Below are 22,025 nucleotides of genomic sequence, written 5' to 3' on the forward strand. Positions count from 1 at the left end.
ATTAGGAGAATATCCTTGTGAAAGAGTTATACTTCTGATTCGGAATTGCAAAAATGGCGAAACGTTGAGAGATACAAATTTTCGGCTGTCTGGCTTGTGGTCTAGTTGCACTACTGAATTTCGAATACCTCCTTCGACATCATGTTCTCCTAATACAAAGTTCAATTTTCGAGATTTTCGAAAATTTTCGGCAATATTCGACTGTCTGACTTGTCGTTGACTTATACTACTGAATTTCGTGCCACCTCCTTCGATATCATGTGCTCCTAATACTTTCTCAATTTTCGAGGAAATTTTTCGAAAAACTCGAAAATTGAACTTTGTATTAGGAAAACATGATGTGCAAGGAGGTATTCGAAATTCAGTAGTATAAGAAAACGACAAGTCAGACGGTCAAAAATTTTCGAAAATTGAACTTTGTATTAGGAGAACATGATGTCGAAGGAGGTGGCACGAAATTCAGTAGTATAAGTCAACGACAAGCCAGACGCTCGAAAAATTAAAAATCTCGAAAATTGAAAAAGTATTAGGAGCACATGATGTCGAACGAGGTATTCGATATTCAGTAGTACAAGTCAACGACAAGTCAGACGCTGGAAAAATTTCGAAAATTCAGTAGTACAACTCAACCGCAAGTCAGACGGTCGAAAATTGGCGAAAATTTTGGAAAATTGGGAAAGTATTAGGAGAACATCATTTCGAAGTAGGTAGCACTAAATTCAGTAGAACTCGACGACAAGTCAGACGAAAAAGTTGGTGATTCAATAAATATAAACGCAGATATGCTTCATTATTACATTGTCTTTATTTATTCATTGTAATTGCATACATGAAATGTTTAGATTGTACATGTGTATAACTTATATTCTACACATTTATGCGAAGAATGTTGACTGGCCCAGAGAGACTCGGGACGCTGTCAGACTTCTACTGCAACACTGCAATGCAGGCGAGGCACAGGCAATTATATTAGATGATCATCCCATTGCTATACTGTTACACGAAAGTGCTCACTCCCCTCTAATTTAAGGCCTCAAGTGTTGGAAAATTGCTCTCGGAATTGAGAACTTGATGATTCAAATATTCATCTTACAATTTCCCGAGTTATAGCGTTTCGGAGTAAAACACAAAAATTTTATAAAAAATTTATTCATGTTTCGTAGAGAATAGACAAGGTAATATTTACAAGTTGCATAAATGCATGTGGTTATTAAGTATGTTTTGTAACGATAATAAATGAAACAGTGAGTACCCGAAGCATAAATTTGGTTTGAACATTTTTCTTGTTATGAATAATTTTTTCAGTTCTAGCCGAATTATTGGCTAAAGTGTGCGACGTCACGGCATAACCTGCATGCGATGACCCCTTGCCCCTGTGCCGAGGGGCAACTTGTGAGGCACGGAGTGTACGCGTACGCATACACAAATCGCTCAATCGTCCTTCACACGAGCATTCAGCCAAGTTCGCAGGCTGTCGGTGTTCTTCGCGAGCCATTTGATGTTATTCGATACAGTTTCAAGAGCTTTCGCGCGGTTTCTCGCGCCTGCGCCTGCTTCAGGGTATTTCGCGAAGAAGTCTTTGATCTCGTTCAACTTGGTCTCCGTGGCGAACGTTTTCGTGATACTTGGGATCAAAGCGCCGAGATTTCTGTCGTTCAAGCTGTACCTGTTCACGAGGAAGTCCCAGTTCGAGCGAACCCAGTTCCAGATAAGCGGTGTTCCGACCGGGTTGCCGGAAATGGCGGACAAACAGCCGAAGAAGTCCTGGGAGCGAACGTAATTCTCATCGGTGGCTGTTGTGATGAATTTATTCAGTATCCAGTCGGAGCGTATTCCAGCCAGTCCTCGCATCAGCTTCAGCTTCTCTGTCGAGTCGGTTTCCGCGACAAATCGTCGAAACATTGTGTTCCATGACGCCTCGTCGCCTATATGGTGCATTCCGTAATAATAAACTAGCGCGCGAATGTCAGGATGAGGACGAACGTCATTCGAGTCTTGTATCCAACTCTTAAATATGTTGCCTGCGTCTTCGAGACACTCTTCGTGTCCTACCGAGCAAGCTAGATCAAGAACTGACGTTCGAAGTCTCAAGGTGACGTGATCCTCGGTGTTCTCAATGGTCCAGGCTACTTCGTGGTAGAGACTATCCACTAAGTTCCTCACATACTTCTTGAACTTCGATGACAAGTCGGTAAGAGACAGCATGGTATCAATAGCTGTCAACTTCGACCCGGCTACTTTCCACGGAACAGCATGGTGTTCCTGAGAAAGGTACGCTGTCATATTCATTGGGACGCTGTAATCGAGCTCCTGGGCACCCGCTAAACTGAACGCATCTTCTAAGAGATGCGCTCTATCAGACACTGACAATCTCTTGTGGTAATAGCGGAGAAGGTTGTTTAGAGTTTCCCATTCGGTTGGTTCATAATTAACGCGGTAATATCCGACCTCGTCCGCGTTGAATTTGATCCAATCGATCGTTTCATTCAGCTCTATCTCTAAATTGCTCGCTGCCTTATCGAACCACACAAGAGTTGGTTCGGACGTTCTGTTCGTGATGTATGTGATAGGGATCGTCCACTTGTAGCCGTACTCCGAGTCCGATGCATCGTACTGAACCTCCGGATCAGCGAGGAATCGTTTCTGCGTCAAGATATATTTGTTCCCGGATTTCTTTACGTTTACCACTGGGAATCCCATTTGTTTGGTCCACGTGTCCATGATTTCTGTCACGTTCAAACGACCTGGCGACACATCTTCGAGGATTTTGAAAAGGTCCGCCGTTTCTGCGTTATGGTATATAAACTTGTTCAAGTATGTGTGGATACCGAAGTAGAAGGCATCGGGTTTTATGAAATGTTCCATCATTCGGATCAGTGACGATCCCTGAAAATTAGATTGAATTAGTTGGATCGTAGGCTTAGACTGTTACATTGTTAGTAACGTGTTTCATGGTAGAAAGATCGAGAACGTTATGGTGCAAACAATAAAGTAATTTCGTGTTTAGATAGCATTGATATATTTTCTTAAAAGTTCAATTAAGGTTTGCACTAGTAGCATACCTTTTTATAGGATATTTCATCGAAAATGGCGGTGATTTCATCAGGGTTGTTGACAGTCTGGACTATAGGGTGTGAGCTTAGTTTCGCGTCGGTCACGAAGACAGTGTGAATCTGTTCGACGAGGAATAAGTCCATCTAAAAGCGTACCAAGTAAAATAGATTCATTAGCACTAAAGACTCATTTGAAGAAGAGAGAGTTGTAAGGAAATATTAGAAAATTATTTATGAGAAAACTAACCCATCCCCAGTCTGGAAGAACTCCATTGGCGCTTTTGTATTGCATAAAGGAGGCGAAGCCCTCGTTGAGCCATAGATCATGCCACCAGGACATAGTAACTGTGAAATGACATATATGTATAGTGGAAAATCTCTTCCTAAAAAATGTTGTGATAATAAATTATACTTACCTAAGTTTCCAAACCACATGTGTGCGAGCTCATGACTGATCACGCTGACAATATCGTACATGTTTGCGGTAGAACTGGTCTTGTTATCATACAACAGCCTCGCTTCTCTGTACGTGATGAGTCCCCAGTTTTCCATTGCACCGGACACGAAGTCAGGTATAGCTGCCATATCTACGAAAGAAAATTCGGTAAAGAAACACTGTCGATCACTCGATAGGGTGGCTGAGAAGTTCCCGGAATTTTTTAAAGCATTTCAGCAGCTTGAAAATACCGCACAAACGAATGAATCCACACACTTGACTGAATAATAAGTTTTATTAATTCATTAACAATGAAATGAACCAAAAACATTTACAACAAATGTTCGAAATTGCCTCCTTTTGTTCGATACATTTACGGACCCGCTTTTTAAAATTCCCGACGACGGTCGCGCACTCTTCCACCGTAATCTCGTCCCAGGCACGCGTCAACGCCGCTTTCAGCTGTTCCACCGTGGCGTATCGTCTTCCTGAAATTTTTTGCTCCATAATGGACCATACTAAGTAATCCATCGGGTTAAGATCCGGTGAGTTCGGTGGCTGAACATCCTTTCCCCAAAAACCAGGGAACAGCTCTTTGCAGACGACGATGGTGAATTTGGAGGAATGCGCCGGCGCCCAGTCCTGCTGAAGCGTGAATCCGCCCTGGCCGAAGTGTCGCGTTGCCCACGGCTTTAATTCCCTCCGGAGGACACGTTCCTGACACTCGGCGGCGTTGATTTTTACGTTTCTCGGGATGAACACCAGTACCGTCTTCCCGGTGGTGCTGATACCGGTCCAAGCCATGACCGAGGCTGAAAAATGGCTGCGGCCGAAGTCTTCTGGTGGCCCTTCCTGAGCAGCTGGCGGTGATTTTGGCGGTTGTGTAGGGGTTCGACCGTAAAAATTTTCTCATCCGTGAAAAGAACCTTCTTCAGGCGATCACCATCGTCGGGAGTTTTAGAAAACGGGTCGAACACTTGTTGTAAATGTTTTTGGTTCATTTCGTTGTTAATGAATTAATAAAACTTATTATTCGGTGAAGTGTGTGGATTCATTCGTTTGTGCGGTATTTTTATGCTGTTGAAATGCTTTAAAAAATTCCGGAAACTTTTTAGCCACCCTGTACAGACTGACTGAGAATTCCCAGTTCCCAGATTCATCATGTAACACATCACTCAATAAGTCCCCGGTCTGACACATATATGGCAACATTGTTGACAGACCCACGTGATTTCCGGGTAGTACTAACCTTCAAACAGTACGGGTCAAAATTTCATGGCATTCTGACCGTTAGTTTAGAGGTTAGAGTCGTTTTAGTGACCCCAGTTTTGTAATATTGAAGACAATGGATAGAAAGGAATTTCGTGTGTTGATTAAACACTGTTTTTTGATGGGGAAAAGTACTGTTGAAGCCAAACAGTGGCTTGATAAGCATTATGGGGACTCTGCACCAGGGAAATCAACTATTATTGAGTGGTATGCTGAATATAAACGCGGTCGTACAAGCACCGATGATGCTGATCGCTCTGGTCGCCCAAAATCGGCAGTTGTTTCGGAAAACATAAAAAATGTCCACAAAATAGTTTTAAAAGACCGTACAATGATGTTGCGTGAGATAGCTGACACCTTGAAGATATCAGAAGGCAGTGTCTTTAGAATTTTACATGAAAATTTGGGCATGCGCAAGTTGCTTTCGAAGTGGGTGCCGCGTTTGCTCACACCGGACCAGAAACAACAACGCGTCGACGATTCAGAGCGCGATGAAAACAATGGTTAAATTGGACGAATTACGCTTTGTGTGTGAATTACTTCCCCACCCACCGTACTCTCCAGATTTGGCCCCCAGCGACTACTGGCTTTTTGCAGACATGAAAAAGATGCTCCAGGGAAAGAAATTTGGCTCAAATGAAGAAGTGATTGCCGAAACTGAGGCTTATTTTGAGAGCAAAGACAAATCGTTTTACATAAAGGGCATCGAAGAGTTAGAGGAGCGTTGGAATGAATGCATCACTCTTGAAGGAGAGTATGTTGATGAATAAAGTGGAATTTCTAAAAAAATTTGTTTTTCTTAGTTAGACCGGAGACTTTATGAGTGATGTGTTATAGGCACAACTAGCGATGAACTAGTTCGTCAGCTTACCAAGCTTTGGCAACGGATAACCGATGTCGAACAGACGGATGTAATACTGAATGACCTTCACAGCTATATCAAGCGGGAAAGTGCCCTTCTCCTTTTGAGCCCTGGTGGTGTACACGCTGACCGGAAATGTGCGTCCATCATGGTTCTTCGCCATGCTGGTAACAGCGACGAAATCGCTGACTATGAAACACGATAAGTACGTGGACATCGGCACGCTTTTTGCGAAAGTCACCGTTGTCAATCCAGGCGATGGTTGGTGTACCTGCGCACTCTGTAAATCGCGTTGAACTCTTAGCAAAACAAATTTAAAGGCACCAAACAACTTGCGTTTCGTCATTTTTTCTAAAAGCGAAGAAACGGCGCTAATTTTAAAGAATTAAAATATTACCTCCACGTTCATATTCGACAAAGCGCTATAACAGTCACCGGTCGGATGAACAAGTTTCACTGTGAACTCAGCCTTGAAAGCCGGCTCGTCGAAACAGGGGAATGCTCTTCTAGCATAAGTTGGCTCGAACTTCGAGGTAGCGATGTACCTAAAAATTTAGTAATCATTGTTAGTGCTACTAATACATTCCTAGAAGTACCATCTAAATCTAATAAACACACAGTTAAGATAAAGCATAATTACAAAAGAGTTCGAATTTGTCTGAGAAGTTTGAGACCTATACACTTTTTAGTTCAACAACTTTAGCCCACAAACAGCGGACCTTTTTCGCAAGAATACAGTTGATAATGCTTAATCGGTCGGCTGATAAAAAGTCATTTTTCTATCGATAAGCAATGAACCAGGGCATGAGCTAGTTCTATTATATAATATTAATTGAGCACGGCAAGACACACTCCAGTATCAGTGCGTCTTCTGACTCCTGATGAAACCAGCTGCAACGCTTGGAAAATGTTAGGGGAACAATTCCGAAAGCCTCGACAGTGAAAACTGTGATGGAGTCAGAAAATCTGCAGTGTGAACCAACCTGGTTTGGTTCTGCGAGTCCTTGTACTTGCTCGAGTAAAATCCAACGATCTTGTCCGGTTGTAGGGCGCCATTGAACTCGAAGCTCAAGTTATAAAGTCCCGAGTGCATCTCGTTTTTCGTCGATACCACGAACATCTCGTTCTTCGGTATCGGTATGGTTTCCAGGATCTCGAACTCATAGTCCACCTCGCGGTCGAACGTCTTTAGCTTGGTGGACGTGATATTGAGGTCCTTCTGATGAACAGCTATGTAACTCCTTCTGTCGAGGACATCGATCAGAATCGTCACTTTACCTTGGTAGGTGCCCTTCTCTAGGTCCGGGTGCAAATAAATATCGTAGTGCAACGGCTTCACATCCTTCGGCAGTCGGAAGGACAGCTCGTCAATCGATTGCTTGCTCATGATGGCTTGAGCTGAAGAGAACGAAACAGATGTTGGGTTGACGTTGCGTACCGCGAGATGTTCACTGGTATTTGCTCGGGCTGAACGGGATTTCGATAGCGGTATCGCGACCGTGATAAGGTGATGATACCGGTGAAAAATCGCGGGAGAAACGAATGATAATTTCGTGTCTAGGCATTTTAGCAGGCTGCGGCTAAACCGTAGGCTGCGAGTTATGTGCATTTGTGGAGGGCGCAACTGAAACACAATCAAATAAGAACTACGTAAACTTCGTTTCCATTTAGGTCTACAAGGAGACGCTGCTACGAGATACAGTTCTCTTTCGATATAAGACGACGATGTTCTTTTCTCAATTAGAAAATCTCCATCCCCTCTTTTGAGGTTGTCCGTTCGACACCGCTTAGTGCGAGAAGAAGAGGATTGTCTCCATATCCAAGAGCCATCCTCCCGAGCCATTGTCATATAACAAAATTAAATTGACATACAATTATGTGTACAATCGGTGGTGGATTTATACTTCTGCCGTCCAGGGGCTACCTCTACAAGCTTTCTCACAAGATTGTTAATACTACTCTAATTTTGTTCAACAGTGGGTTTACCAAATCAACATATAACATTGTTTATTTTAACATATGGAACATGTAACATATCGCCGCCTGAATGTAACAACTAGGTAACTTGAAATTTGGACATTTTACTACTTCGTATTAAAGAAGAAATCAAGTAGAATTTAATGTAAAAACTGGGTAACCTACGACATCTAGTCAGCAGTGTTCAAAGTAGATAAAAAATAAATACAGATTTCTATTTATGTTATAAAAGGGCAACTCGACTATTTTTTAATTTTTTTAAATACAAAATGATGTTTCTTCATGTATTGTTCCACTTAAAATAGAGAAATATAAGCAGATATTGGCATTATGTTTAAAATAACGGTGTCTCCCTACCATAATCTTAAAACCTTAAAATACTGTTTCATCAATTTCTCTAAAATAAGGAATTGTAAGTTACCTAGTTCTTACATTCAGGCGGTGATATGAAAACATTAAATCAAATGTAAATTAATTGTTAAGCAATTCAAAATTTTATTTAATGCAAGGCGTTCGGTAATTGGTGGTATAAGCGGAAAGGGGGTGAGTCTACATGTACAAATAAGTCGAAAAAAGGAATAACATTTTTTCGTTTGACGCTTCGTTTCCGAGAAATTCGAATTTAAAGTTCCGGCAGGTTCGCGTGCTTTAGTATGTATGTATATGCAGACAGTAGAATTGGTGGATCATGGTCACACGGGTCAGACGATTCCTATGCAATAGCACGTGTATTCGCTGCATTTTCAAACTCGATTTTCTCGAAAACGTCAAACGAAAAAATGTTGTAATTTTTTTTCGATTTATTTTTACATGTAGTATCACCCTCCTCTCGCGGTTGTATCTCCTGTTCGGCCACACCCGGTATATTTATTCAAGCGTATTGAGTATTGAGGCTTATGTTTCCCTCGCAGTAATGACACCGTTCACGTGTGTCTAAATACATAATTAATTTTAATTATTCTAAATGGGAGAAATTGATTTGCAAAAGAGTGAAATTGATTTGCATACGGTTGAATTTGTCATGTAAAAGGTTGAATTTGACTTTTAAAAGGTTGAATTTGTCTTGTAAAAGGTTGAATTTGTTTTGTAAAAGGTTGAATTTGTATTGTAAAAGATTGAATTTGGCTTGTAAAAGGTTGAATTTGACTTGTAAAAGAGTGAATTTGGAATGGAGACCATGTTGTAGTTTGCCGCAGAATCTGAGGTAACCTCATTCGTAATACGTCGTAAGTCGTCCCAAGCCATCGACTTGTAGCGAAAGAAAACTGTACACTGTACATGTCTAAATAGTCTCCAAAATATTAAGCACTCATAGTAAAAATGTAGTATACAAATATTCGGTACTTGCTAACTAAATCCGCGAGCTATCGGTAACATAGGGCGCGTATCGAAACGATATAGGGGTTCTTAGAGCGCGCCGAGTTCTAGTCAGGAAAGTCCATAAGGTGCAATGTCTACATATACTGGTTTTAAGTCTGTGGAAAAGCCTACAAGATACAATATCTGTCGTTCGTCCAAATGCCGGCAGTAATGGTCGATTACCGTTCCGAACCTTTGTAGAAAATAACTCACGATTTGATAAGGTAGCGGCTTCGACTTTCTGATCGAGAAGGACCAATAACGTTGCCAGGCATGTGCAAATCAGGCTCAAAATGAAACAGATGCTGCAGGTGAAGCAGAGCAAGCCTGTCCCACGGCGTACTTGACCATCCGCCGATGAGTATACAATACCGCGTTGTACAGCAGCGCCACCACCACAACTTCGTTTCGTCACCTTCGTCTCCATTCAGGGCGCATGAAATACTTATCAACGAACAAATCTATCACCTGAAACATCCAGCAATTGTAGCATTCATGGTAAGCATTATGTACTTTGTTTCTTTACGCCTTTCTCATCACTGAAACATAAAATCCCAAATCTGCATTCTCATTGTAGAATGTACAAAGTTCTCTCTTAGAAGTTAATAGCGGGAAATTTAAAATACATCGAAATATATGATAGAATTCGGAAGATGAATAATAGAGATCTGGGAAAACCCGATGTGGGCCGGGACAGGCCGGGACGGGTCGGGAAAACATGATGAATATACAGGGTGGTCCAGTAAATATATTAACTAATAGAAAACTAATAGATGAGTATCATTGCCTCCGCTGTTGTTGAAAATATAAACAAATTTTATTTAACAAAGTTTTTCAGTATTAAGAGGACTACAATATAGCAATAACAGTTTTTTTTCGTTGATTCTGAATTCTGAATTCTGTAGATCTTATCTGGAATTTAACAAAATTAAACATGAAATATCTCGTAAATCAATAATTCTTCGATATACATAAGTTAATACTTTTTTTTATGGAGAATGCAATTTTCATAGCAAAATATATGTTCTTATATATTCTTATACTGAATAATTAATAATAATTATTCTTATACTGAATTCTTATATGTTCTTATACTGAATAATTAATAATAATTATTCCTATACTGAATTCTTATATGTTCTTATACTGAATAATTAATAATAATTATTCTTATACTGAATTCTTATATGTTCTTATACTGAAAAACTTTGGTAAATAAAATTTTTTCATATTTTCTAAAACAGCTATGTACCTAATTCAGACTGAATACGCTAAATAAGCAATATATCAAGCAGCGTCGGTATTCTAAACAAGTACCCTTAGTGTCATACGCGAAATTTAGGACACACTAATTACGTAACGTGTTTCTGAGTCACTATATATGAGCGCCTTTTGGTGCTATCGTACTATTCTACTTTTTCTTTCGCTTCATTCTAGTACACCAAATAATTACAGTCACGAACATTTATAATAATAGGGACAATTATACACAAAGATTCCGTTGTATTATCTTGAAACATGAACCCTATACAAAACATAGAAATTCTCGATTAATAATCTGAATCAATAATCTGCAGTATCTAGCAATAATCTGAAAATTGATTATCTCATAAATCGCCTAACGTAGAGCGTAGCCAAATACAATACAAGTGGACAGAATTGCTCGGGGCAAGGTGGAATGGACTGTAAATTGGAATGAGCCATAGCAAATCAGGAGAGAGAGAGCAAGAATGAATCAGAGCGGATTTATCGCAGAGGGTGTGCGAACGGATTGAAACAAACCGAAACTGTATCTGGAGTAGTGTACTGAAACAGACTGGAGTGTGGGATTAGTTAGAAATTCCCAGGAGCACATTATCAATTAGCAGACTGCGGATTTTATGCATTTATAACAATAATGAGGAGGTGTAATTTAAAATAGCAAGAATATTAGGAAAATTTAAACATATTATTAAATTATTTTCAACCTGCTAAAAAAACATGATAGGGAAGAAAATAATTTTCTATTTCACTCCAGTTTGTTGCAATTCAGGTAAGAAATGTTTATTTTGCATGAAGATCTGCAGTCTATCAATTAGGCACGCGGTTACAGAGTTTTCTTACGGGACAGTGGTCGTCGGAATCATTTTAACACATTATACACTTTTCATAAACACTTTTTAATGGAACCTTCGATAGCAACAGTAATTTTCATTGTGTAAACTAACAAGTCACTCTCAATAACGTTATCTAATAGTTTCATTTAAGATTGCTATGTAAAAGAAAATATCAATGCTTTCTTTTTACAGCAGGGGTTCTTAAACGTATGTAGTTTGAGGCCCCCCTCTTGAACAACATTTTCTTTGCGGACCCCATCCCAACCCTAGGCATTTTACGTCGTTCTTGAGACTTAATTTCTGGCTCAATAATCTCATATTCACTACGTTATAATAAATATTGGTAAAAACGTATTTGCAGTTGAATAAAAATAATTAAATTTTTACTAATTACTGTTTAGTCATGTTAATAACTAGTTAAGTAACAACAAATACAAAAAGTCTTGACCATGTAGGATTTTTATTAAATGAGTTATTTGAATAAAAGCGAAAAGTTGGGGGATGTAAAGTTAATGTCAAAATTGTTTCGTGGACCACAGTTTAAGAACCTCTGTTTTACAGCACAATTATTGGTAGGTAAACTTCCGGTAGGTAAAGTGGCGGACCAAGGGAAGTTTGGGCCCTAAGCGGCCAAAATTTCGCCCCCCCCCCCCCCCCAACAAAAAGTTTCAAGAAAACTTTTATTACGCTATAAACAAAAACGAAAAGTAATCAGAAATTCTATACCATACGACATTAAATAAATTGATTAAAAAACATACATACATTTTACACATTTTTTATTTTATATGAATTTCCGTCTTTCTTTGTTTTTGGCAAATTCATGAATTATTTTGGCAGTATCAATTCGACTTAATATTTTCTGCTCCATATACAGACTAGCCATATTATTTAGCCTTTCTTCTCCCTCCCATAGTGTTCCTTAAATAATTTTTTATACGCTTTAAAACAGAAAACGATCTTTCTCTTGACGCATTAGATAACGGAATTGTTAAAAAAAATTTCAATAACAATTCAACATTCGGAAATGTGCAAGACATTTCTTTGGCTGCTCGATAGATGTCTGGTGTGGTTTTGATGCTGTTATTTATATTAGATTTTTTCGATTATTTTATGGAGGGTTTTTTTTTAACCTTTTCGGTTATTTCCAAAATCTTTAACTTAAGATATTTTAAGAGCTCGGGACTCCTTGGTATCCAGGGCCCCGCGCGACCGCTTAGTCCGCGTACCGTTAGATCCGCCTCTGGGTACGTAAAGTGTTAACAGGGACGTTGAACCTCGCGAAATTATGCATTTACATATTTATAGTTGTGAGAACAAGACGAATCAATATTTAGAAAACACAGGAATAGAACGCGCGATTTGAAAAATATACGGTGTTACGGATGGTCGTATGTTCGAATCACTATGCGAGCTAAGAGTATTAATAACGTCAAGGCTGTGAAAGTGTCTCCGTTTGTTGTTTGCAATTAGTTTTACGATTTTCCGTTTTAAATATCCTTTAGTGCATATTTGAATAGAGGTGTTTAAATATGTGTAGTACATAGTTTTGCTGTAGTTAATGATTCGGCAAAACGAGGAGTCAAACTACCACGGAATGAAGAAGATAAACACAATAAAATATTGTCTTATTCTTTTGGGCAAAAGATTATCGCACAAAAGGGAAAATATCTTATTCATTAAAGTTCATTGCTTGAATAAAAATAAGTTGGGCACTATTTCACCTCAAAATACCGAGATTACTTTCTTGCCAACCCGATATATATTGTCTCGTATGTTTTCATGTGAGGAATCTGTATGTACATATTTGAGTTTGCTACGATTTATGTGTGAAGAACGTTTATACATTACACAAAATAGAAATTGGGGGATCTGTGTATACATATTGATTCTCGAGTTTGTTACGATTTATTTTAAGAATTTGGCCTCTTTGTACGTAACGTTGATTCCGATTCCGTCACTTTCACTGTTCCAAATACAGGATTCGCGTTGCACCGCGATGGAGAGTAGCGTCGAAACCATTCTTTACTTTTCCTCGATCGGTACGGTTACAAAAGTGACGATATCTCGGGTCAATATTGCCCCGCGCAGAGTGTCGGGGAAATTAAATATTGAAGCAGAAACGAGAAGTTTGCCAAACGAACATTACCTTGCTTCACTCTGCCGAGTGCAACGCGCGCCCGCCCAAAGAAATGCACCTATCTGTCCACGCACCACTGACGCGCCGTCAAGACTGAATCACCTTTAACTAGGCTTATTAAATGATGCCAGCCGCCGCGTGGTGTTGCCCTTTCTCCGAAGGTGACCCGCGCGATTGAATAACAGTTTCCTCTCCGATCGAATTAATTAAAACGACTCGTACGAACGGAACGGTCCGCCCCACAAAAAAGAAACAAGCGAAAAACACTTTCCTCGAAACGCCGGTATCGATTTGCGGTCGATCGACATCCAATTTCGTTTTATAATGCGCAGTTGCCTCGCTAATCTCCCCAATAATCGGCTGCCTCTGCTCGTCGCAACTAGGATGATTGTTTATCGGTCGCGTGTCAAGATAAACTGTATCTTACTCGCCGTACAATTACGGGTTTACCCGAAAACGAGGACGAAATTGAAAAAAAGAGGGTTCTCACGGGGTTTAATTACTCTTATCAGTATGTGGGTTATCTGTGCATAATTTATTGCTGGTTTCGCAAGTACTTTCTTGCCAGATGTCGGCATTTTAGTGGGAACTCTTTCGAACATATTCCAATTTTATGCATTTATGACGAAAATGAATATAGATGTAATTTGAAACTGTAATAACTAGACTGCGGATCTTTATGCAAAATAAAAAATTTCTACATCAATTTCAAGAAACACAGGGGCCACGTAGAAAAGTTCTTCTTCCGATTATCTCATACAGTTGAAACTAATGCACTGATATTTTTAAATCTTTTTAATATGTTCATTGCTTTAAATTGTACGTACCTATTTTTGTCATAAATGTATAAAATCCGCAGTCTGGTAATAACATTAGAAGAATTTAAAGATACTGTTACATTATTGTCAACCTAATAAACATATTAAGAAAGAAACTAAGTTTCTATTTCATTCCAGTTTGTTACAAATCAGGTAAAAACTTTTTAGAGAGACCTTTGGGTCCGTGCTGTCTTTTAGATTGTGTGGTTCCTATTATTTCCTTGTCACCACGCCGACCGTAGAAAGGGACAGCGAGTGTAAACACACTCGAATGTGCCCACGCTAACTCTTCTTAGATCGTAGGCTAGACACGATTTTATAGGTTTTTTGAAGATTTTGTAACCAGTTTAAAAGTGAAAAATATTTTTGGAAGAATGAGGATAAGACTGAGAAAGGTTATATAAGAAGAAAACGGAAAACAAACATTTTAGCGTCGCATTGGTGTGCTAAACAGTACTTTTTGTCATTTATGACAAAATGAATAGACGTAATTTAAAACAGTAAAAACATTCTAATGTTTTGTTTCTAATGTTTAATTGAAAAATACTAGTATATTATTATGAAGCTATTAAAAATACTTATCAACGAAGAAAATCAACTTTAATTTCACTTCAGTTTATTGCAATTCAGGCAGAAAATTGGTATTTCGCACAGAGATCCGATGGTCTCGTGATTTCTCGTTTAAACGGGGATCTATGTAGATCTTTAGCCAGGGTCGCGTGCAATTCAGCGAAAGTCGAGGATCCAGCGTACGCGAGAAACTCAACCATTCATTACCTTGGAATTAACACTTTCCCTCTGGTTTCAATGAACCGTGAACTGGTGAGATTAAGTACACGCTGTTTCAGTTTGGTCGATTCTGATGTCGATCGTTCTGTGTAGACATTTTCTGTTCGTGTTCCCATTGTCAATTGTCGCGTCCTTCGAAAGAGAGTTTCACTATTGTCACAAGGACACCGATTATAATTCGTGTCGCGATTTACATTCCGCCTCTTCGACTTCTGATAACGTCAATCTGCTAATCGTGAAGTTTCTCGATTCTAAATATTTACAAATTCCACCGTGTTCATTATCGTCATATTGTGTAGATTGTAGATTTTATGAATTTATGAAAAATTATAAGAATATAGAAGAGTTTTTTTTACCTATTACATATAATTTTTTGCAGTTATTTTAGAAAATTTCGATTTTGTTACAAATTGTATTTCCAGTTTGCGAAGTGAAAGAACTATTGATTAAATTAACGAGAAAGTAAAGTCTTATTAATAGTATTCTTCGGTAAATAGGATAAAGTTGTTTATTTTTTTTGCTCTGGACAGGCGATAGAAGTTATTCGCGGCGATAGATGTTTGTGAAATATGGGTTTTCCAGGCACGTGTTTTTGTTCGATTAATTAAGCACACAGTTTTATCCATTATAGTGGAAACAATGATTAGAATGTTATCTATCGATGACATCTGTATATCTAATCTTGAATGGCTTAGATGTTGGAAATCTTAATTTTAGAAAAGATCGAAGTACAATGGAGGCTCGCGGTTAATCGGAATTCGATTATACGCAGTCTCGATTAGTGATCATTATTGATAGCGAAACGTTGACATACAAAAAATTGTATTTATTATGAAATCTTGTGAAATATTGTAAATATAAATTGCATTTTCAAGTTTTGCTCTCCGTGTATTTTTATACCTTTCTATCGAAAACGTCTTTTAGAAACAAATAATTTTGGGGTAATGGTAAACATTTAGTATATTCATGTCAATCTTTTTATCTCGTTACTTATCAAAATATTGTAAATTTCTTTATTACTATCTCGCTGTAACTTGAAATTGTATACTGTGTTATTAATGACAGTGCAATCACTGTTACTATTGTATTAATTGTTTTACGAAGTTCAAGAACAATATTATTATCAACAAGAACAATATTATTATCAACAAGAACAATATTATTATCAACAAGAACAATATTATTATCAACAATATTGACGATATGAATCTTAAAGATGTACGTGACGGTACAACTCGACAATCAATTATACAAGATGTCCTTTTGTCCTAATCTAATTAGATTAAGATCAAATATTAGATATCACTTCAAGAATAATTATGATCACATTACTTAAAATGACGAATTCATTTATGATTTGTTGTGAAAACATCAGAAATGATTGAAGAGCTAAAATATGGATCAGTCATGGCTAACACATGACAAGAGTTTGCTAAGGTTCGAAATTAAGCAGAATTAATCACTTTCTTTTAGAACTTTATCAATGAAATTTGATAATAGCCGGTTTGTACTTTTCTATACTTTTTCACGTTTGTAGCAGCGATTAAACGCAAATGTGTTTCGATTACAAGAAAAATTTGACTGCGAAGCAAGTGGTTCCTCCTCTTGCGTCACTTATTGAACAAGAACTGCAACAAGCACACCGGCTCCTACACTATGAAATGGGCTCGTTCTCAATTGGATGCAATGTAGACGAGCTGTGTGCGAAGTCTTGCTCAATTGGACCGAATTACTGATGCGTAATTTTCCGCAATAGTTGATTCGTCACTTGGCATCTCTGTTTCACGTATCGAGGGGCTATAAAAATTGTTTGAGCACTAATTAATTTCATCAAAATGTTCTTACGATTTCACATTCAACACAATTAGACCGAATTACTGACACGCAATTTTCCGCAATAGTTGATTCGTTACTTGGCATCTCTGTTTCACGTATCGAGGGGCTATAAAAATTGTTTGAGCACTAATTAATTTCAGCAAAACGTTCTTACGATTTCATTCAATACATGCTCATCGACTCTCGTGAAAGAAACGTGCTCGTAGAATTCATTAGAATAAACTGTACACAGACAGTACCGTACACCCCGTAAATGAATAATTTCTTTGATTCTTCATAACAAACGTCAACGTTGCGCCTCGACGTCGTTAAATAAGTGAAGCGGTTTCACCGAACAAACAGAACGCTCAGGTGTTACTGTCAACGAATGGAACCGGATTACCGAATTGCGTCATTGAAGCCAACAATGTGCTCGGACAAAAGAAATTAATTAATAAAGCTGTATTCTTTAAAATTTAACCATTGAAGTCGTCAAGGGATGAAATCAATTATTATTTTCTTAAAGAGCCGCAGTCTAGTGAATCACAGCGGCAGCCGCTTCTAAGGATAACAATAATTTATTCATAAATACATTCAAAGTTGTCGATATTGTCCGTAATAAACCGTATGCGCGCAACAGAAACATTGTTGCGTTTTCAATTAGCCACTTATATTATATGCCCTACGCACTACGTTCTTATTGTTCGTTTTTCTTGATATACAGATTCTAAGATACGCTTCGTGAGATCGAGACATCGCGGATTTCTTGTCGCCATTACTCCCTTTCGTAGTTGCTCGTTGAAAACTAATTTTCTCATACAGAATAATGTACTCGGAAACAACATAGCAGTACTGAATTTCGCATATTCAGCAGTACGAAGCAGCTTAAGAATATTTACAGTTGATTCGTAATACCAATCGGCGACGTTCCATTCGTCGTACGTTAAAAATTCATTAAAACATTTCATTTAAACATTTTCTACCTGAACTGCAACGAACTGGAGTGAAATACAAAATTATTTTTAAATTCTTCTAATTTGTTTTTACGGTTTTCAATTACACCTTGTCATTCTTGTCATAAGCGCATAAAATCTGCTGTCTACTGATAAGGGATGTTTCGATGGGGACCTCGACAAGCTCGTAAATCCAGAAATCCAGTCGATGAACTCGATCGTCGCCAATTAAATGTGTCGATGCAATTGTCAAGATAATGCACATATTAAAAGATAGAGAATGATACGATAACAGTCGAGTGCAAGGAGATAGCGAGATTAAGCGTGTAAGTGGAAGCAGACTGTTTGCTGTCAGACTCTTATTATATTGTAACTTTTCTATATTCTATATTCTACATACACGTGTATAAAAAATCTCCGACGGAGGCTCTGTAACTTTTAATATGTACATTGTCTATAATATACTCGATTACGCTAGACGAACTCTATACGGAGTCGTGAGAATATGTACATACATAATGTGGATTCAACATTTCTGCGACGAACGAAGCCTTTCCGCCTCCGAGAAAGATCGAACGATTATGTCCTGAACAACCTGTGCTTTTTCATTTTTCACCTTTGTACATTTATTCCGATCTAAGACACTTTACAAGGAATGTTAATTGAATTTATGTTTCCCATCGTTATGAAATAAATCTCGACGAAATTAAATATAACGACCGGGCTGCGGAGATTTACGCTATGTATTCGTTTTTGGAAAAGTGGAATTTCTTCGATATCGATTCGGGTCAATGAAAAATTTGACTGTGTTAAATTATAAACGCGTAAATATCGGCAGTCCGGCGATGACACATACGAAAAAGCAACGTATAATATATCTAGTTTTGCTATTAAATTCTATATCAGGTATGTGTGTGCACAGCAGAGTTGGGCAGTAATCAATTACATGAGTATTTAATTACATCTTCAATTACATGTGCAAAAGCGAACTATGATTACTAGACAGCGGATCTTTATGCAAAATAAGAATTTTTTATATGAATTACAACAAATTGGAGAGAAATAGAAGTTTATTTCCTTTCTTCATATATTTAATAGGTTGAAAATAATATAAGAGTATCTTTAAATTTTTGTAATATTTTTACTGTCTCAAATTACACCTATATTGATTTCTGCCATAAATGCATAAAATCCGCTGTCTAATAATTACAATAAGAAAACGGTTAAATGGTCCAAAACATAAAAATTAGTGGTTTAAAAGAACAATTACACTGAAGTAATTGTTAGACTCAATTACAATTACTGTGATCGTGCTAAGTAATTGCAATTAGTCCTTTCACAATTACTGGTTGAGTCGAATTGCAATTACCAATTACAATTACATGTAATTGTAATTTTATTTCTGCAATTTCAAATTACAGTATTTAGTAAGTAATTTTAATTGTAATTGAAATTACATTTTGCAACTCTGGTGCACAGATTCTGTATAAAGAAAATAGTCCTCGATAAATCATGTCCGCGACAGCTAACCGATTACATCTACAATTTGAATTTCAGTAATCAAACTGTTGCGTGTACCGCGAAGTAGGAGACAGGAATGGAATAGTTAATAGTTATGCACTGTTTTTATTCATCACATGTACCCTCGGTTGATTAAAATCACGTCCACCTCTAATACGCGGGCGTATAAAATAGCGTCCCGCAAATATTTGCCAAAAGTGTAAAAACCGCGACCACCGAAACCATTTAAATAAATATTTCCTCCATTCGTTTCCCGCTAAGCCAACCCGTCGAAGACGAATGGGATCGCGATAAATATTCTGACTACGTCCGTGATTGCTACAACAGGAAACCTCGTGCCTTAGGATAATCCATGCTAACCGTATCAGCCGAACAATCTCCCCAGAAATTCGTACTCGACATAAATTGTACAAAGCAGACTGCGGATCTTTATGCGAAATAAAAATCTTCTACAGAATTGCAAGGAAACGCCACGAGAGAAGTTTCTTTCTTTAATTATTTCATTCAGTTGCAAATCATTAGTCTTAAATTAAGTAAACACATATGAAATCCGCAGTCTATCAACAATATACAAATAGGGAAGGTCGGCAAGACTCTGAGCAAGAATTCCTCGCGGAAACAATTGTTTGTGCGTTACGCTCGAATTTTTCCTTCGTCTCGGGCACGCGAAAAATTTTCAACATCCTCGGGAAGAAATAAATAACGTAATACATACAGTCGTACGTGTCACAACCGATTTTCACAGCTATCAGCTTGATTGTTGCCGGTTCTGCTTGTGCGTAATCGAACTCACCGCGGCAAATTTCGCGGAAGTGGCCGGTGAGAATACGGTTCTGCGCGACAATACAATCTAAACGTCGTAAGGCAAGTCGTCGATGTTGGATTGTCGCACTTGACACTGTTGTCGAATCGTGTCTCGTCATTTCCCCTTGCTATCCGTTTCATCGATGAACGATTGTCGTCTGCGCGACACGTCGAAATTATTCGCTTTAATTGACTCCCCTCCAGCCGGTTTCTCGCTTGCCGACCACTCGAGCTCGATCTCCCGAAAGACATTTTCACGGAAGACAAACGAAGATCGAATTCGAGCCCGCTAACCCGTGCGATCGATCCGTATCGTCGACTCGTGGATCTTGCTCGTCGCTCGCGGATCACGAGAATGCTTCTTTCGTTGCGTTCTTTCTAATTCTTCTACTACAATTCTGTTTTATTCCATACAGACGTTTGTTTACCTGTTTCTCTTCCTCCTCGTCGATCAAAATATTTCATTATTCTAATTATTATAAAGTTCAATATATGTACCATGCAATTCTTCTGGATCCCCCCTACGAGAGGAGTTTCATTTTACTACTTACAAATAGACTGCGGATGTTCGTGCAAAATAAAAAGTTCGTGCATCAATTGCAAGACACAGGAGCTCAATATAAATTTATATTCTCCGTTAAGAATTTAGATGTGGTGAAAATAGTATATGTATTAATACTCTAAAAGTCTTTTAACGTTTTCGCTGTTTGAAATTACACTTGCGCATCTTTGTTATAAATGCATAAAATCCGGAGTCTACTTATAAACTAGAAATCTAACCGCAAAAATGTAAATTCGCATTGAACAGATCTTGGATAAAATTTTACTGTTCGAACACCAACGTCCATCGGATATGTTGAATTTCTGAGCACTCCATGCGAATTTAGATTTTCGTCGATACAGAATTAACTTTGTGATTCGGAAGTAAATAACAACGACAATAATTTATTGAATCAAACTAAAGTAGGAACAGTGTTTAGACAAGCCCAAATTGTTGAGAGTGTCAGCGTACGTTCGACATCTTTCCGGAAGAACTGAACTTTCCGATTACAAAGCGTATTATTCTCCTTATCGAACAACGGCCAAGAAACATTCACACGATTCCAGCTCGATCATCGTCAACGTGGTTCCTTCGATACTCGGAAAACTAGTCGAATAATCGATATACGGTTTATAGCGCTTTGGTTACAATGGTTCTACATCACCCGAGTCGCGTCATGATCGGGCGTCGATAAACGCTCGTCGTTCGCCGAGCAGAATTAATCGATTAATTAATAAACTACTATACACCTGACAGGCCTGTATCGATGCACATGCGTATCGTACATTTTTAACGATAATACGCTCGTATCGCTCGAAACGACAACTCGAAAAGGCCACCGATTAATTTAATTCCGCGTGTTAAAAGCTGCCCGGTGCAACTTCGATCCGAATATCAAATAAATCTTTCGTCTTTTTGTTCTTTCCTTGAACAAGCAACGCTCTCTCCACGTTTTCACATATTTTTTCTCGACCTTGAACGTGTCAAAGGAACTAGTCGATCGTTCGAGGAATTTTCTAATACCGTTGATAAAACATATCTGGTCCGGGGAGGACTCCAATCTTTTTTTCTTCGCGGGAACTGTTGTTACAGATTCGATATTACCGAAAGATTCTTCAAACGATCAACTGACGGGCGTGTGTATAACAAATATTAATTGACCATGTGATCGATTGATCACTTTTCTTTCGATACGCGATCCCTACCGCGATAACTCGTCCCAACATTCTCGCGAAATCCCTTGAATACGATTAGATTAATCGGATTTGTTTATGATCTCTACGTCCTTGATCTCGTCGGACTCCATGTCCTTGTCTCCCCAACCCCACTTCGCACCCTCGTGACTGTGAACGTGTTGTTGCGTCTGGCCGTACCTGTTGAGCGAACGAAGAACATTACATAAGGAACATAAGAAGCTTATGTGTCTAACAAGCTAAGAAGTTTCGATCCTGTACGATCAATGGTTCAAGAGGTATGCTTGCTTAAAGTTGAGAAGTCTGCAGTGTTTTTGACAGGTAAGCAGAACCGCCGGTCCTTGTCGCCCCCCCTCCCCCGGCCTAATCATAACCAGCTCGGTAAGCGGCGCGCGACCG

General features: G+C 38.5%; 2 protein-coding genes and 1 long non-coding RNA gene across 8 annotated transcripts in view; 1 reads left to right on the top strand and 2 right to left on the bottom strand.

Annotated features, from left to right (window-relative positions):
• Positions 1–1,133: 1,133 nt before the first annotated feature.
• Positions 1,134–15,838, bottom strand: LOC143213119 (glutamyl aminopeptidase). Of its 3 annotated transcripts, none has more exons than XM_076432698.1 (9): positions 14,788–15,838; positions 9,170–9,424; positions 6,604–7,018; positions 6,018–6,165; positions 5,630–5,900; positions 3,470–3,640; positions 3,301–3,398; positions 3,063–3,197; positions 1,134–2,886 (listed from the first exon to the last, which is right to left on the bottom strand). In XM_076432698.1, exons 2-9 carry the CDS (start codon positions 9,381–9,383, stop codon positions 1,432–1,434), a joined length of 2,907 nt encoding a protein of 968 aa, XP_076288813.1. In that variant the 5' UTR covers positions 9,384–9,424; positions 14,788–15,838; the 3' UTR covers positions 1,134–1,431. The 3 variants fall into 3 exon arrangements, with proteins under 3 accessions (XP_076288813.1, XP_076288812.1, XP_076288814.1); XM_076432697.1 differs by lacking the exon at positions 14,788–15,838 and adding an exon at positions 13,202–13,711; XM_076432699.1 differs by lacking the exons at positions 9,170–9,424; positions 14,788–15,838 and having other exon boundaries at positions 6,604–6,839; positions 6,899–7,194.
• LOC143213124 (uncharacterized) lies at positions 8,363–21,151 on the top strand. Its single transcript, XR_013009873.1, has 2 exons — positions 8,363–9,454; positions 9,534–21,151. It is a non-coding gene; the product is annotated as an uncharacterized LOC143213124 (long non-coding RNA).
• Positions 20,818–22,025, bottom strand: part of LOC143213120 (acyl-CoA Delta-9 desaturase) — a 41,020-nt gene continuing 39,812 nt past the window's right edge. For all 4 annotated transcript variants that reach the window (XM_076432700.1, XM_076432703.1, XM_076432702.1 and 1 more), the window contains one exon: positions 20,818–21,806. In XM_076432700.1, the coding sequence (XP_076288815.1) occupies positions 21,689–21,806 (118 nt within the window). In that variant the 3' untranslated portion in view covers positions 20,818–21,688. The remainder of the gene's footprint in view (positions 21,807–22,025) is intronic.

Source organism: Lasioglossum baleicum, chromosome 10 (assembly GCF_051020765.1).
Source record: "Lasioglossum baleicum chromosome 10, iyLasBale1, whole genome shotgun sequence".
Classification (NCBI taxonomy): domain Eukaryota; kingdom Metazoa; phylum Arthropoda; class Insecta; order Hymenoptera; family Halictidae; genus Lasioglossum; species Lasioglossum baleicum.

Bases quoted from the DNA above. Each gene is read 5' to 3' on its own strand.
- LOC143213119 (XM_076432698.1), bottom strand. From the start codon at position 9,383: ATGGAGACGAAGGTGACGAAACGAAGTTGTGGTGGTGGCGCTGCTGTA. The intron at 5,901-6,017 runs GTAATATTTTAA...CGCGATTTACAG, and splicing joins TGTCGAATATGAACGTGGAG to AGTGCGCAGGTACACCAACC. The intron at 2,887-3,062 runs GTATGCTACTAG...TCTAATTTTCAG, and splicing joins ATGAAATATCCTATAAAAAG to GGATCGTCACTGATCCGAAT.